General features: G+C 45.8%; 1 protein-coding gene across 4 annotated transcripts; it reads left to right on the top strand.

The window, feature by feature from the left end:
• Positions 1-8,962: 8,962 nt before the first annotated feature.
• On the top strand, positions 8,963-15,161 carry LOC103710272 (protein GRAVITROPIC IN THE LIGHT 1). 4 transcript variants are annotated; one of them, XM_008795937.5, is made up of 2 exons: positions 8,963-10,274; positions 13,093-15,161. In XM_008795937.5, the coding sequence occupies exon 2, from the start codon at positions 13,370-13,372 to the stop codon at positions 14,771-14,773; it is 1,404 nt and encodes a 467-aa protein (XP_008794159.3). In that variant the 5' UTR covers positions 8,963-10,274; positions 13,093-13,369; the 3' UTR covers positions 14,774-15,161. The 4 variants fall into 4 exon arrangements, with proteins under 4 accessions (XP_008794159.3, XP_008794158.3, XP_008794160.3 ...); XM_008795936.5 differs by having other exon boundaries at positions 13,130-15,161; XM_008795938.5 differs by having other exon boundaries at positions 13,138-15,161.
• Positions 15,162-16,374: the final 1,213 nt, after the last annotated feature.

A 16,374-nucleotide genomic window follows, 5' to 3' on the forward strand; every position in this document is an offset into this window, starting at 1 on the left:
CACTATACTTAATGGCACGGGTTAACCTAGTCAAACAATGGTTTGGTTGCCCTTTATTAGTGTTTTTCTTTATGGACTGAAGCCATATGTATTTGGTTGAAGAAATTATATGAACAAGCTCCGTCAATGCAAGAAAAGTTAGTAATTAAAATACGCATTCATAACTTGGCTCAAATTTCTATCTTGTTATGGCATGACTAGGTTTACAAGACATGATCCAGCCATAGATCTAAGTCGTGGGTGCAAAGAGCTTGATTTATTGCAAATATCCAATTTCAAGAAACTTTCATTTACCTCGGTCATCTTAATCAAAATGAGCCAGAAAAGAAGTCAATATGGTTGAACTCAACAGCCATCACAAATTCACCTTTCAATGCAAAGCAACGATAACATTTGATTGGTCTTAGTTCCTGTGCTATCTTTCCCCTCTCAATATCTCCTAGTAGTTCTGTTTATATGTTAAAAATTGATATATTTCAATCAAAAAAAGGTTAGAAGTTAATACACAATTAGAAGAAACAAAAATGACAAATTAAAATCAAGTCTCAAACTAAGTTCAACTTAGGCTGGCAAGATGAGCAATCAATACTTGCTATATCCAAAATCAAATCCAAAAAAGACTGACAAGGAATACAAGAGTGATGATTGATTAGAAAGAGATAAGGATGACAGAGACGGCCTGCCTGTTTATCATTCATGCAGCTCGGCTTGTTTCAAGGAATTTATATTGATAATTTTATCCAAAAATTTACACGTACATGATGATGGAGGTCTTTGGTGATATCCCCCTGCGTCTTGTTATCATCAGTATTTGTTGTAGCATCCCAGAGGCTAAATTGATTTAGTGTGAAATACATATTAACGCACGCACGCACGCGCGCGCGCGCGCACATACATATAGATGTATATACATATAGATATATGTATATTTATAGATAGATATATGTATGTATATATACGTACATATATGCATATATATATATATATATATATATATATATATATATATATATATATGTGTATGTATGTATGTATGTATGTATGTATGTATGTATGTACGTACGTATGTATGTATGTACGTACGTACGTACGTATGTATGTATGTATGTATCTAATATATGTATATGTATACATACACACACATATCTATATATATATATATATATATATATAACGGAGAGAGAAAGAAAGAGAGGGAGAGAGTATTAATTGAGGGGTTGAGAGGATGAGTTAATGTGAGATTGCAAAAAAATATAAAATATTCTTACGAGTTATAAAAAGTAAGCGTATTTTTTGTCTTAGAAAAAATGGGTAGATTGATAACCTACCATAACAGAGAGTAGGTTATCAATCCCCATAGGGCGTTTGGTATGGGGTGTGTTGGGGGAAAAAATAGACCACCCCACACGTACAATTAAAGCACCCAAATCTGACAACAAGCCTGAGCTCATCATGCAGGCCGAGCCGAGCTCATCATGCAGGCCGAGCTCAGAAAGCCGAGCCGAGCTCATGCAAGCCGAGCTCAGAAGGCTGCCGAGCTCATCATGCAGGCCGGGCTCATCATGCAGGCCGAGCTCAGAAGGCCGAAATCAGAAGGCTGCCGAGCTCGGAAGGCCGAGCTCAGCAGGCTGAGACCAGAAGGCTGCCGAGCTCAGAAGGCCGAGCTCAGCGGGCCGAGACCAGAAGGCCGAGCACAGCAGGCCGAGCACAGAAGGCTAAGACCAGCAGGACGAGACCAGAAGGCTGAGCTGACCTCAGAAGGCCGGCCTCGTCATCTATATGCTGCGGACATGCCCTGCAGCAGCCTTACCGCACCATGTTTTACTTGCCGGCCACGCCACGACATATTAATCAGGAACCATACTCTGCTACGACTGTCAACGCCTCATCATTCCCAAGAATGTACTGCACTGTGCGCCTCAAGCAAGCTCTGGCTGCACGCCATCTCCTTCCATGATGGGAACGGGCCATCCACGGCAACTCATTACTTCCACGCCCACGTCCAATCGTGACGGTAACCCATTAATTCGCCCAGTCACATCACAGGTAACCCTGCCACTCTCCCTATAAAAGGGGAGCTTCTCCCTCTAAAAAGGGGGCTGGAGGCTTCTTCCTCCCAAGGGGATTTTTCGGACTTCACATACAGTCCCTCTCTCTTCTCCAAAATTAAGCCCCCCTCTGACTTAGGCATCGGAGGGCCGGCGCCGGAAAAGCCAGGCCACCGGCTTCTTGCAGGCCCCCCACGGAGGACGCCGCCCGCCGACGGATCGCCGCCCGCCAGTTTTCGCCGGAGCTCCTCCTCCTCCTCGTTTCGCGGCCGCCCCCGGGTCCAATTTCCAGCAACAGTTGGCGCTAGAGGAAGGGACCGAGTTGTGGCCATGAAACTAAGGAGCAGAGGAGTCTCTGATACCTCCCGGCATCATGCTCTAATCAGTGGAAAGGTCTGTGCCTTATAATGAGGAGGTTGATGACCCAAAGATTGATTCATAGATTGATTTTGATGATCACAAAACCTTGAAGTATAGATACTAATGTTTATGTTGCAAGGAGAAAGATATTTATGTTGCAAGGAACATAGCAAGTTGGAAGAACACAAGAAGGCCTCTAAAAGCACTCAAGAAAAGTTGGAAGAAAGCTACAAGTTATTGGCCCAAGTCTCAAGTTCAAAAGATTCAAATTGGAGGAGCAAATTCAAGGAAAATTTAAAAGAATAGTCTTCGAGTCGACTCCTGAGGAATTCGAGTCGACTCCAATGCTTGGCGAGTCAACTCGAGAGTAGAACGAGTCGACTCCAGGGTGTAAAAGGCAGAAAAGTCAGAGAGGGATTTTCGACCCTGAGATTCGAGTCGACTCCTGAGGAATGCGAGTCGACTCCAATGGTTGTTAGGTCGACTCCAAAGAAAGCAAGAGTCGACTCTCAGCGGAACACAAGGAAAAAGTCAGAGAGCATTTTTGGGACTCTGAGATTCGAGTCGACTCCCGTATTGCACGAGTCGACTCCGAGACTCCGCGACCATCAACAGACAGAAAACCAAGTTACTGCCTCTGAGATTCGAGTCGACTCCCAGACAGCTCGAGTCGACTCCAAGGCAGCGCTACACCAAGATGGCAGAAGGCTGTGTTTCGCAAACTGAGAGCCGAGTCGACTCCAAGGAAGTTCGAGTCGACTCCAAGACTGGACGAGCTAAAAGACAGAGGATCGGGAGTTCGGGCTCTGAGATTCGAGTCGACTCCCAGGACAGTCGAGTCGACTCGAGAGGACAAAATTCAAAATTGGATCCACGGACTTCAGTGGATGAGCCGACTCCGAAATTGCCAAGTCAGCTCCAGAAGTTGGCGAGTCGACTCCAGGTTAAGACGAGTCGACTCCCAGTCGAGGCAAGCACATTAATTCAAATTTGGAACAGTGGCCGAGTCGTCTCCGGTAAAACACGAGCCGACTCCTGCAACAGGCGAGCCGACTCCTGATCGCGCGAGTCGACTCCGATCCCAACGGTAACATTGTCAGGAAATGCAGACTGTGTCCAACGGCTCCTTTTCTTGTCTCTAACGGCTATATTCTTGTTTCCACGCCATCTAAAGCTATAAAAACAAAAAGAGAGCTAGGGGAGAACTCATGGAAGTGGGAGAGAACTTTTAGGGAAGAGATTCCAAACAGATTACAAGGGAAATCTCCCAAAAGCACAAAAGGGCCATTCAAAGTGAAATAGAGGGAAGAAGAGCATCCAAGTGAATCCCAAAGCTTCCTCTCCATCCGTGTGCTGCCTCAGTGATCCTCCACTTCGTGCCAAATCAGAAGAGGGTCAAGTAAAGAAGAAGTCGAGCTCCTTCATCTTCCAAACTCGTTTGAGGACTTCACTTTACTCTATTTGCTTATAGTGTTATATTTGCTTGTTTAAGAAGCTTTGATTTATCTTAAACTTTGTTATAATATCTTGTAACTTGATTCAATCACGGGATTGAATCAAGGGGTAAAGGTTTGTTGGTGAGCCAAAGGGAAAACCAACGGTGTAAGGTTTGTTGGTGAGCCAAAGGGAAAACCAACGGTGTAAGGTTTGTTGGTGAGCCAAAGGGAAAACCAACGGAGATAGGTTTGTTGGTGAGCCAAAGGGGAAAACCAACGGAGATAGGTTTGTTGGTGAGCCGAGGGTAAAACCAACGTGTAAGGGTTTGATTGTGAGCCCGGGAAAACAATCGGGGTTGGTTCTAGTCGGTGAGCCTGGGAAAACCGACCGAGTTCGTTGTGCGCTCGTAAAACAACAAGTTGGGTTGTGAGCTTGTAAAACAACCGGCTGTAATCGGTAGGATTATAGTGAAATTCCCAAGAGGTCTTGGGGAGTGGATGTAGGTGCTGGGGTGCACCGAACCACTATATTTTTGTTGTGTTTGTGATGCTCTTTGTTGACTGACCTCCTCACTCACTTACTTAGATATTAAGCTTGCTTAACTCTTCTTCGTGCATCCTTTAGTTGCAAGCATAATCAATTTACTCAATCATTAAATTGAATAGCATACTAGGGCAAAATTAGACTAATCTTTTATTGAACCCACTGCTTAATAGTTGATTAGATTAGAATCATACTCTTGCTAAGGTTAAGCTTCACTAAGCATCCATACAACTTAGCATAATTAATCTAAAAGATTAGAAGTAGTTTAAAAGGTTTTAAAAGACCCAATTCACCCCCCCCTCTTGGGTTGTCACCTTGGGCAACAAAGGTGTAAACCTTTCCTCCAGAGGGCCCTTTTGTGGGGCAAAACCGTGAAGGGGGGGCGGCAGCCGCTGGGCCGGTTCACCCGATCCCTGGAGCGGGCCCTGATGGGGACAAAACCGTGCGGGGGGGCAGCAGCCGCTGGGCCGGTTCACCCGATCCCCAAAGCGGACAATACCTCTAGAAGGGACGTGGATGCTTTCCCTGCTCGGCCGGTGTGCGGGCTGGTGTCGGGGTGCAAATCCCGCAACAGTTGGCGCTAGAGGAAGGGCCCGAGTTGCGGCCATGAAACTAAGGAGCAGAGGAGTCTTTAACGCCTCTCAGCATCATGCTCCAAGCCCCGGGCGCTCAGTCCAGAATCCACCACCAAGACCTCCGGCAGATCAAACTCCACAAGTCCAACCCGAGCACTTCGACGCGCTAGTGCAACAAGTCCAAGCGCTAGCCATTGCAGCCCAAAGCCTGCAACAAGTGGAGGCTCCTCCTGTGCCGCCTCCACGGGTTCATGTTAAGCAGAGGAAGAAACTCTCTCCCGAGCCATCTCGAATCAGGCATGGCTCCCGCTACAACGACGTACGTGGGGGCAACTAGTGAGAAGTAGTAGCCCAAGTCTCACATCAACGAGTTGGAGGGAAAGAGAAATAAAAGCTGAGGTCTGGAGAAGGAGAGTTATGTACTCCCTCCTCATGGGTGTAAGTCCTTATGACGGCGCTCGTGACGTTGCTCTCCTTCAGAGCGTCGCCATCACCGAAGCCCCGGCCGTGCACAGAGAGCCAAGCCGAGCTCAGAAGACTGAGCCGAGCTCATCATGCAAGCCGAGCTCATCCAGGCCAAGCTCATGCAGGCCGAGCCGAGCTCAGAAGGCCGAGCTCGTCATCCACATGCTGCAGCCACGACCTGGAGCAGTCTCATCCAGGCCGAGCTCATGCAGGCCGAGCCGAGCTCAGAAGGCCGAGCTCGTCATCCACATGCTGCAGCCACGACCTGGAGCAGTCTCATCCAGGCCGAGCTCAGAAGGCCGAGCTCGTCATCCACATGCTGCAGCCACGACCTGCAGCAGTCTCATCCAGGCAGAGCTCATGCAGGCCGAGCTCAGAAGGCCGAAACCAGAAGGCTGCTGAGCTCATAAGCGCGAGCTCAGAAGCCCGAGCGCAGAACACCTCCCAGAAAATCGAGCCAAAGAAGGCTGGTGCTGAGCCAAGTCCTGAGGGACTTTGGAGCTCAGGAGCCATCAAAATATCTCCAAAAGGTACAGGACGCCACTTTGGCTTCAAATAATTTCAATATTTTATCTATTTTCAGGTCGGAGAATCCAAAAAACGACCTACGGGTATCTCTATCTCCAACGTCGCCCCGCTCCGAATAAGGGCGCACGATCGCCAACGAATGAAGTCCATCTTCCGTATGTCTCCAAGATCGGATTCCCGACCAAGCTCGGATCCCCCAGTTAAAGGATTAACGTCGATCTCCATCGACTAATCGAGCTCGGCTCGGTCTCCATCGACTAATCGAGCTCGGCTCGGTCTCCATCGACTAATCGAGCTCGGCTCGGTCTCCATCGACTAATCGAGCTCGGCTCGGTCTCCATCGACTAATCGAGCTCGGCTCGATCTCCATCGAGTAATCGAGCTCGGCTCGATCTCCATCGACTATCGAGCTCGGCTCGATTTCGGCTTGATCGTCAACAGACAAGGCCAAAGAAGGCCGCTGAGTCAACCTGGAGCACTTAACTCCAACTGCATGAGAGGTACACCCTACTTGGCACGCACATCTCCATATAGATTTGGCTATGTTACAGGATGATCGACGACTAGACTACTTCCTTCGCCCGAGCCAAAAAGCTGCTCGAACTCGGAAGTCGGGGGTAGTGTTGGGGGAAAAAATAGACCACCCCACACGTACAATTAAAGCACCCAAATCTGACAACAAGCCTGAGCTCATCATGCAGGCCGAGCCGAGCTCATCATGCAGGCCGAGCTCATCATGCAGGCCGAGCTCAGAAAGCCGAGCCGAGCTCATGCAAGCCGAGCTCAGAAGGCTGCCGAGCTCATCATGCAGGCCGGGCTCATCATGCAGGCCGAGCTCAGATGGCCGAAATCAGAAGGCTGCCGAGCTCGGAAGGCCGAGCTCAGCAGGCCGAGACCAGAAGGCTGCCGAGCTCAGAAGGCCGAGCTCAGCGGGCCGAGACCAGAAGGCCGAGCACAGTAGGCCGAGCACAGAAGGCTAAGACCAGCAGGACGAGACCAGAAGGCTGAGCTGACCTCAGAAGGCCGGCCTCGTCATCTATATGCTGCGGACATGCCCTGCAGCAGCCTTACCGCACCATGTTTTACTTGCCGGCCACGCCACGACATATTAATCAGGAACCATACTCTGCTACGACTGTCAACGCCTCATCATTCCCAAGAATGTACTGCACTGTGCGCCTCAAGCAAGCTCTGGCTGCACGCCATCTCCTCCCATGATGGGAACGGGCCATCCACGGCAACTCATTACTTCCACGCCCACGTCCAATCGTGACGGTAACCCATTAATTCGCCCAGTCACATCACAGGTAACCCTGCCACTCTCCCTATAAAAGGGGAGCTTCTCCCTCTAAAAAGGGGGCTGGAGGCTTCTTCCTCCCAAGGGGATTTTTCGGACTTCACATACAGTCCCTCTCTCTTCTCCAAAATTAAGCCCCCCTCTGACTTAGGCATCGGAGGGCCGGCGCCGGAAAAGCCCGGCCACCGGCTTCTTGCAGGCCCCCCACGGAGGACGCCGCCCGCCGACGGATCGCCGCCCGCCAGTTTTCGCCGGAGCTCCTCCTCCTCCTCGGTTCGCGGCCGCCCTCGGGTCCAATTTCCAGCAACAGGGTGATCCTCCCAGGATCAAGGATGATGTGGGTGGAGGTGATGAGATCACCGCGTTTGGTTGTACCACGATGATCCTATGTGGCGGTGATCCTAAATCACCTCCATTTCTCCCATCACCGTCCAACTCGGTGATGGGATACCCATCCTTGAGGTCGGAAATTCAAGATCACCCCAAGATAGTGATTCGGATTGAAAATTAAAGACAAAAATACCCTTCAATATACCATCAATATATTATGTCAATGTTATATATATATATATAAAATAATATAATGATATTATATAGTAGAAATATATTATTATATATTATATTTATATAATGAAAATATTTAATATATTACTCCTATTTACCTTATTTTCCTAATCAAAATAATTATTAGTATTAAAAAATCTATTATAAGTATAAATAAAAATATTAATTCTATAATGAAAAATAACATATTTTTATAAGATTAATAACTTATAGGAGTAATAAATATATTTTTATAGAATATATTAATAATTATATATTGATAAATATATTAATATTTTATTATAATATATTTTATATGATTAATAAATATATGATAAGAGCTATTAAAAGTATAATATGTGACAAAATTATAACGCTATTATAGAAATTAGCATATTGACTTACATTTTTAATTGATGAGAACTAAAAACACATAAAAAATCTATCTAAAATATATCAGGGGTATTTGTGATATTATTTGGACGGTGATCTTGGATCTCCGTACCATACCAAACAAGTTACTCATGGATACTTGAGGATTTTTAATTACTGGACCATTGCCTACCAAATACATTGATCTTAGATTACTGGGATCAAATCACCCCAGCATTCGGATCACCGGGGATCTTAGATCACCATGGTGATCCTGTTGGGGTTACCAAATGCCCCGATATATATATATATATATATATATATATATATATATATATATATATATATATATATATATATATATATATATATATATATATATATATATATATATATATATATATATATATATATATATATATATAGGGCCAAGTCAAGTCGGGCCATTCTTTAATTTTTCCGCTTTTTTTGCACGGGTTTATCCCACAGGCTTATTTTTAGTGTCCCAGCCCACTAAATTAGGTTAGACTGGATGGGCCAGCTAGCCCGTAATCAACTCTAATCTTAGGAGAAAAGAGGGTCTAGCAAGGAGTGATGCTACCAACATGAGCGAATTGATTAGGAAACCAAGGTTCTTTGATAAATTCCATGCCCTACCTTATCTATTAAACGGGTCAAAAATTTAGACCCAAATCTAATCCTTCTTTTTAGAAATATAATCCAACTCAATGTACAATAAATTAAAATAAGTTAAACGGTCTAAGCATTATCATCCTTAGTTACATTGCAGGATGGACTAAGGAGGGTAGAGACCGAAGCGCTTTATTTCACTAATTCACTGTACAGAAGTGGTTACCGTCTTAGAAGCCTTCGCCTTCTTCAGGGGCAGCCGGTGGGAGTTCACGCTCAATCCCGGGCCCTTCAACGTCAAGGAGCATGTGCTTATCACCATCTTCGCCAACTCCGGCGCCGCTAAAGCCTATGCCGTCCACATCATCTCCGCTGTAAGATCTTCTACGAGAAGAACCTCACTTTCTTTGTTTCATTCGTTGTGATTGTAACCACGCAGGTAACTCTAGTGCTTTTCCTTCAAGAATTCTAGTATTTGATCGGTGGCCTTATTATTTTCTTCGCATTGAATTGGATGATCCAATTGTTTGGAGGAGAGCAGGTATTGGGATATTGATTAGAAAGAGATAAGGATGACAGAGACGGCCGGATATGGTTAAAAATTGGGTCAGATTAGATTGGTTTTCTATGCAGCGCAAGCTTGACATGAAAATTTTTTTGAGCTTCATGCCGGGCCAAAGATCATAATTTTTATCAAAAAATCAATCTAAGCTCGAACCCAATCACAGTCTAAAGCTTGATTTGGCTAGTTTGGGCTTTGGAGAGAGGAAATTGAGAGATTGACAGAGATGGAGAGGAAAAAAAAAACACCCTCATCGTACCACCGTTTTCTCTAACGGGAAACAGAGCTTCTAGAGAGATCAGCGAGGAAAGATATTTCCAGCGTTAAACGAAGGTAATTAAGTATGCGTTAAATGGACTTAAAAGAAGCGGAGAAGGGTTTTTATATCCGATTCTGCGTTCCCCGACGCACCTGCGCCCCTTCTCTTCCATTCTTGCGCCGCTTTCTCGTCTTTTCGCACTTCCACCCACTCTCTTCCTCTTGCTCTCTCCGCTCGTCTTCGAGGTTTTCTATGCGAGAAGCTCTGATTTCTGATAGAAGAAATAGAGGAAGTAGGGCGTTCCCCGACGCACCTGCGCCCCTTCTCTTCCATTCTTGCGCCGCTTTCTCGTCTTTTCGCACTTCCGCCCACTCTCTTCCTCTTGCTCTCTCCGCTCGTCTTCGAGGTTTTCTATGCGAGAAGCTCCGATTTCTGATAGATAGAAGAAATAGAGGAAGTAGGAGGCGGCGGCTCTTTAAAGATTTGATTTTGGGGTCGTTTTCTTCATAGACGAGCTCGGTTGCGCCGGCTCCGGTGAAAAGATTTCTCCTCTCGGTGACGGTCGTCTCGGAAGCGCAAGCTTCGTCGGAAAGGGATAGAAGAAGAAGGCCTGAGAAGAGCAAGAGCATAGCCCTATTCCGATCCAAGATTTCTGGTAAGTTTCCGAACCGTTCAAAAGATAGTGGTTCCTTACCTTCTTCTCTTAATCCGAGCAAAGAAAAAGATCAGTTCAGTTAAAGGGGGTTTTACTGATTCATCGATCGCTGCAATCCGAAAACGATCCAAGATCAGAAAAAATGAATTACAAAACATCCAGGACTTGTCCATCCCCTGTTTTTCGTTTGCTGTTTCGGATTTTTCCCTTTTTTTGTGGTTTTCCGTTTGCTTGATGCCGGTTTTCCGTTTCAATAGTTACCGATTATGGCCGGATGAGCGCTTGGCAGTGGCAGAATCCGCTTTGGGAAAGAGTTGTTCTGCGTCATGACTGGTGGTATGTCACAAATAGGAACCCGCTGTATTCCGTATCGGAATAAAATAAAAGAACTCTATTTTTGTAATCGAGGATGAGTCATCCGATCTGACCCAATTCATTTAGATTTGATTCGACCGACTTAGGCTAGATCCGGTCTATTTTAAAAGATCTGTGTGGCTAAGTCGCATTCTAAAATTCAACTCGTTTTATTTTTCGAGCCATGTTTGGATTTATTAATTTTTTTTCGATCAGACCTATTATTTTTTGGATGAATTTTAGATCGTTTACTCTACAACTCGGCTTGACGCGACCTAAATCCAGATATATCTTTAGGGCCCATATGAAGATTTTGGATCTTGATTTTTTCTTAATATAGCCGGTATTCCTTGAACTCTATGCGAAAACAGTTTTAAATGCAAAGGATTGGTCGTCAAGAGCTTTTCGTGAAGCTTTTCAACCACTTCTCATGCATTTGGAGCATGAGAATTTTAAGACTCGTGGTTCTGTCGCCCATCAAAATGCTAAAACGGAATCTAGAGATTGTGTTGGAATCTGTTGGAGATTTATTAAAATCAATCAATCTTGAAGCACAAGTCTCACCATCCAAATCAGTGTCCTCATGTACGCTCCAGGATCAGGAGAAGGATGACCAAATCTATTAAAATCACGTACTTCGTCAAGAAAATTAAAAACAATGTTATTTTGTTTGTTAAAAAGAACAGTATCATTCTCTCGACTGAATCTTTGGGTTACTGTACTTTATATAATTGAATATTTTGCAAACCTATAAACATAATATTTGAACCTATGAAATCAGCAGCAGTGTTTATGGCCAATTTGGTATAGGTGGCTAATTATGCTATAGAACTTTTGCTAGATTATCTGAAATCGATCCGGATCCAGACCCGATCGGACTCGAATGACGGATAGGGTCAGAAATTTTAACCGTGGATCTAACTTGATTTATTCCCATATTCTATTGGGTCGGATTTGGGTTCAATATTAAAATCTGAATAAGAAAAGTCACTTATGACTCGGTCCGGTCTTACCTATTTGCACCCCTGACTATTTGCTATCACAAGGATGTAATGCTAGAATTATACTTTACCTTGGTTTTCAACTTTAGATTACGTTACTGTTACTTATAGGTAATTATTCTTTTGAGTTGCCACTGCTGTGCTTGGGTCGCTCACGCCAAGGCTCGCCTAATTCTTTTGCCGTTATACCGGTCCTTTCCCTTGGTTGGATCTCTTTTAACGGATGGACGCTTTAACTGGCTTTGGTGCTCCGAACCGGCCCATTTACATCGCTGGACTCCTTTGCTCTAAGATCTGATTTTGTCCAAAACATTCTATCTCTTCGCTGCGTGCACTGGAAATATTCAAACCACCAATCTGATTTTTCTTTGTCAAATTAGTCATGCAAACCACCAAATTATAAGGCATAGATCTAACCCTCTCTAGATAATCATTTTTCCATCTTTGCCATGATTTTTATTTCCTCCCCTTATTAAATCCTAATTTATCTTTGTCTAGGCGTTCCAGGCACTCCACACTGGCCTGATTCATTCAATGAAAGCTAGCTTATAACTGTTAAAAGTCATCATTTATCTCATGCAAACGTGATGAATGCACTGGAAACGAACAGTTACCCCACAAGCTTATTTGAAATATTTGACATGGGTCTACATGATAAATAAACCGCAGCCTATTGAGAGGATGGTATTGAAATTATTCCCTTCATTCTCAACACTAGCATGGGGCCTTAATCAATATATGGATTTGATAGTTGGGACTTGGGACCGAGTGGTGCAGGTGGACTTGGACTGTGCTGTGTGCAAGTACGGACTATAATCTTGTTGCTGTTAAAATTCGACGTCTTCAGACAAGTTTCCGGTGAAGAACGTTTATAGAGAAGCTAGCAGGACTGCGGACTGAGTGCCTCATGGTAGCTGATCATTTTAGGGGATCTTGTGAATATGTGAGGTGTTGTTTTTTCGGTATTTTTAGATATATCTACATTAAAGATGGATGAGTCATCTGTTATAGTGAGAAAAAAAAAAAACACCTTCAGACTTCATGCTGATAGAATTTAGGCCGCAAACCAGCTATTTGTCACCACTACCATATTCTAGGTTTTTTTCATTTAAAAAGAATTATATTCTAGATTCCTCTTGGCAAGCAAAAGCTTTTGTTTTTTTCTCCCTTTTCCTCTGCATTCTAAATATAGTATTTTTTTAATGTCGGATTGCGGCATTTGTCCGATCATGCCCATGGGACATGCTCCCATCAATGCGAGAATCTCATGGAGAAAAATTATTAAATTGAATAATGGAGATTTTTAATTTTTTTATTTGGAATATAGTGCAATTATTGTTCTTTTTTAATTAATTGAAGCTCTGTACTGTAGCTTTGTCGGCATCTTTGCTCTACGGCTTCCCCTTCCTTTCGCTTTCCCCCTCTTTAAAATCTCCTTTCCTTATTCTTTTTCATTTTTATAGCAAAATAACCCCGCTTCTAAGGGAACCTCTCCTTTAGGACAACAGAGACCGCTGCCGTCGGATTGGCTCTCGGTGCCGTTGGATTGCTTCTGGCGGACGCTTCAGCCACTCGTTCCTCTTCTCCCGTCCTCGCACCAGTTTCTTTCTAATTTTCTGAGGCTGTTCGATCTCCTCTCCCGGTCAAAATCAGGGTTTTCTCTTCCTGAATAGACGAATAGTGGAAGAGACGAGGCCGGCGCCATCTAACCTGGAGTCACCGAGCAAGCCCTTCACCAAGATGTTCCGCATCCGCCGCCGCCGGGACGCCACCGGCTCCGTCGGAGGCAGCGGTAATGGTGTCGTCCCGGGCAAAGATAGGCCAATCATGGAGAAGCTCAAGCTCTCAGGAAACCTCAGAGACTACTTCTCCGCCATGCCCTCCGAGCCTCACAAAGGCGAGGATGAGAAGCAGCAGCAGCAGCACTCGCAGAAGAAGCTGTCCTCCAAGGATAAAGAGGCGATGGAATCCCTCCTCGCCAACCTCTTCGCCAGCATCTCCGCCATCAAGGCCGCCTACGCCCAGCTCCAGGTGGCTCAGTCCCCCTACGATCCCGACTCCATCCAGTCCGCTGACCAGGCCGTGGTCTCCGAGCTCAAGCACCTCTCCGTCCTCAAGCAGTCCTACCTCAGCAAGCAGCTCCAATCCACCGCTCCACCGGTCTCCCAGCCGGCCCTGGAGGCCCGGAACCAGGAGCAGCGCAGCCTCCTCAAGACCTACCAGATCACCACCAAGAAGCTCGAGGCCGAGCTCCAGCTCAGGGACTCCGACATCCTCTCCCTCCAAGCCCAGCTCCAAGCCCTGGAGAAGCAGAACCGAGCCCTCGACGCCAGGCTCCACCCGGGCCGCTCGCTGTCCGCGCTCGACGACCTCCACCTCTCCGGGCTGAACCCCACCCATTTCCTCACCGCGCTGCGGTACACCGTGAAATCGATCCGGTGCTTCGTCAAGCTGATGGTTAAGGAGATGGAATCAGCCGGGTGGGACCTTGACGCCGCGGCCGGATCCATCCAGCCCGACGTACTTCGCCGGAAGCCCAGCCACCGGATCTTCGCCTTCGAATCATTCGTCTGCCAGAAAATGTTCTCCGACTTCCATCGCCGGGACTTCAATCTTAGCTCCTTGGCAGACCGATCCACTTGGGACCGGCGCCGGTTCTTCGACGAGTTCACCGAGCTCAAATTCGTGAAAATAAAGCAGGCTTTCGAAGGGGGAACCCAAAAGTCGGCGTTGGGGAAGTTCATAAGGGCGAAGTATTTGGCCCTGGTCCACCCGAAGATGGAGGCGTCGTTCGTTGGTAGTCTGGAGCAGAGGGCGCTGGTGAGCTCGGGGCAGGGGTTCCCGGTGTCGGCGTTCTTCTCCGGCTTCGCGGAGATGGCGAGGCGCGTGTGGCTCCTCCACTGCCTCTTCTTCTCGTTCGGGCCGGGGGAGGGGTCCATCTTCCAGGCCCGGCAGGGCTGCCGGTTCTCGGAGGTTTACATGGAGAGCGTGGCGGAGGAGGAGGACGACGACGACGACGCTGCCGGACTGAGGCCCCCCACCGTGGGGTTCACGGTGGTCCCCGGTTTCCGGGTGGGGAAGACGCTGATACAGTGTAAAGTCTCCATCGCATCATCTGCGCCTCAGATGGGTGGGCGGTCATGACCCTTCTCCAAGATAGGGTGGAGATCTTGATGAGCCATCGGACGGCGCTGGAGGCACCTAAGCCTGTTGTTGCCATCCCGGATTTTGCCAAGTGGGCCCTGCGGTACTTGTCCCGGGATGTGGGGCGGTGGGGAGACAGGTCTGATGGAAAAGGTGGAAAGGACTCTCCAAGCGGCTATTAATAGTAAACAGAATGATAATATTATGTATTATTTATTTTTTATAATTAAAGCGAGTATTTATTAGGTCTATGTGGATTGATAGATAATGACAGATGGCATATTAGTTTATAGTGTGGGGGAATGCCGTGTGTGGGAAACTTAGTGGCGTTTTGTCTGGTTGGACATTTTGTTAGAATAAAAATAATGGTGGTTGGTCTTGGGGGAAATAGAATACTAGTATTATTTGGGTGGATGGTCGAGCAAATGGGCGTCACGGAACATGAGATGCAGGTGCTGCGTAATTCTCCAGTGCGTCGACATCTTAGAATGGGTGGTTTTTGTTGGCATTTGCGCTCCGTGGCTGTCCCGGTGGACACCGTGTTCTTGGCACCGTCTGTCCTTCGTGGGCTGCTCCTGGGATTCTTCCATTGTTAATTTTCCTTGGGGATGATGAAGGGCGTCATCAGTCTTAAGAATGGCTCAGTTTATTTCACCGACAAAGTAGCAGTACAAAACCTAATTCAGACGGGACCAGATCTAGATATCGCTTCTCTTCATCTACAATATCGCTTCTCTCTTTGTTATCATCCTTGCTGTTCTCTTTTTTGCTCTCTTTGTTATCATCCTTGCTGTTCTCTTTTTTGGTTCGTTGCCGCCATGGATCTGATTTTTTATTGGATCAGATCTAGATTCAAAATTAGAATTCGAATAAGATACCGAGCTGGATTGGAATTACTCGTGACAGACTTCTAGTCGTGCCACGATCTAACACCCTGGTGTCAGTTAATTTAATATTCATTACTACCTTGGTTCAAGAAAAAAAAAAATATTTTGCTGCAGTCGGATCTGGGCGGTCAATCAGATAGGTCGCCAATTTCGGCGCCATTACCATGGTCGTCGTTGCACTTGGTGCAGTAGGCCTCCTATTTCTATGCTTGACGACGATGACCCATGCCGGCTATTTTAGACCGGACTTTTGTGTTTAGTTTTGAGTCTCCAACGGGCTAAGCAATTGGAGATGATCGCCTTGCGTTACCAAGATATGTAAAATTTGAAAATAAATGATAAAACTCCAGTTGTTTTTAAAACTTAAAGAATTGATGAGAAGAAAGGAAATATTTGGAAAAGCCTTTACTTGATAACTTTGCATGGGACGGGGTGTTACCGAGTGAAGGCAACAGGCCGTGGGCAAGTCACCGCCTCTCCGTGGTGTTAGGGTCGAACCAAGTCGTGCGAACGTTGAAGTTGATCTCAAGTGTACTTTCTCATAATTTACTTCGAGATCCAAATGATGACGATTTTATATTAAATTATAATATTTAGTATGAAAATAGATAAAAAAATTATAAAATAAATGATAGATTTAATATCTATTTTTTTAAAAAATGTAAAATAAATACTACTATAAAGATAATATTTATTTTTTCTATGCTGGATTAC

The sequence above is a fragment of the Phoenix dactylifera genome, chromosome 12 (genome assembly GCF_051530095.1).
Source record: "Phoenix dactylifera cultivar Ajwa chromosome 12, Ajwa_hap1_PhDact_Kaust_v1.1, whole genome shotgun sequence".
Taxonomy (NCBI): domain Eukaryota; kingdom Viridiplantae; phylum Streptophyta; class Magnoliopsida; order Arecales; family Arecaceae; genus Phoenix; species Phoenix dactylifera.

Coding starts and splice junctions, on each gene's coding strand:
- LOC103710272 (XM_008795937.5), top strand. CDS start 13,370: ATGTTCCGCATCCGCCGCCGCCGGGACGCCACCGGCTCCGTCGGAGGC.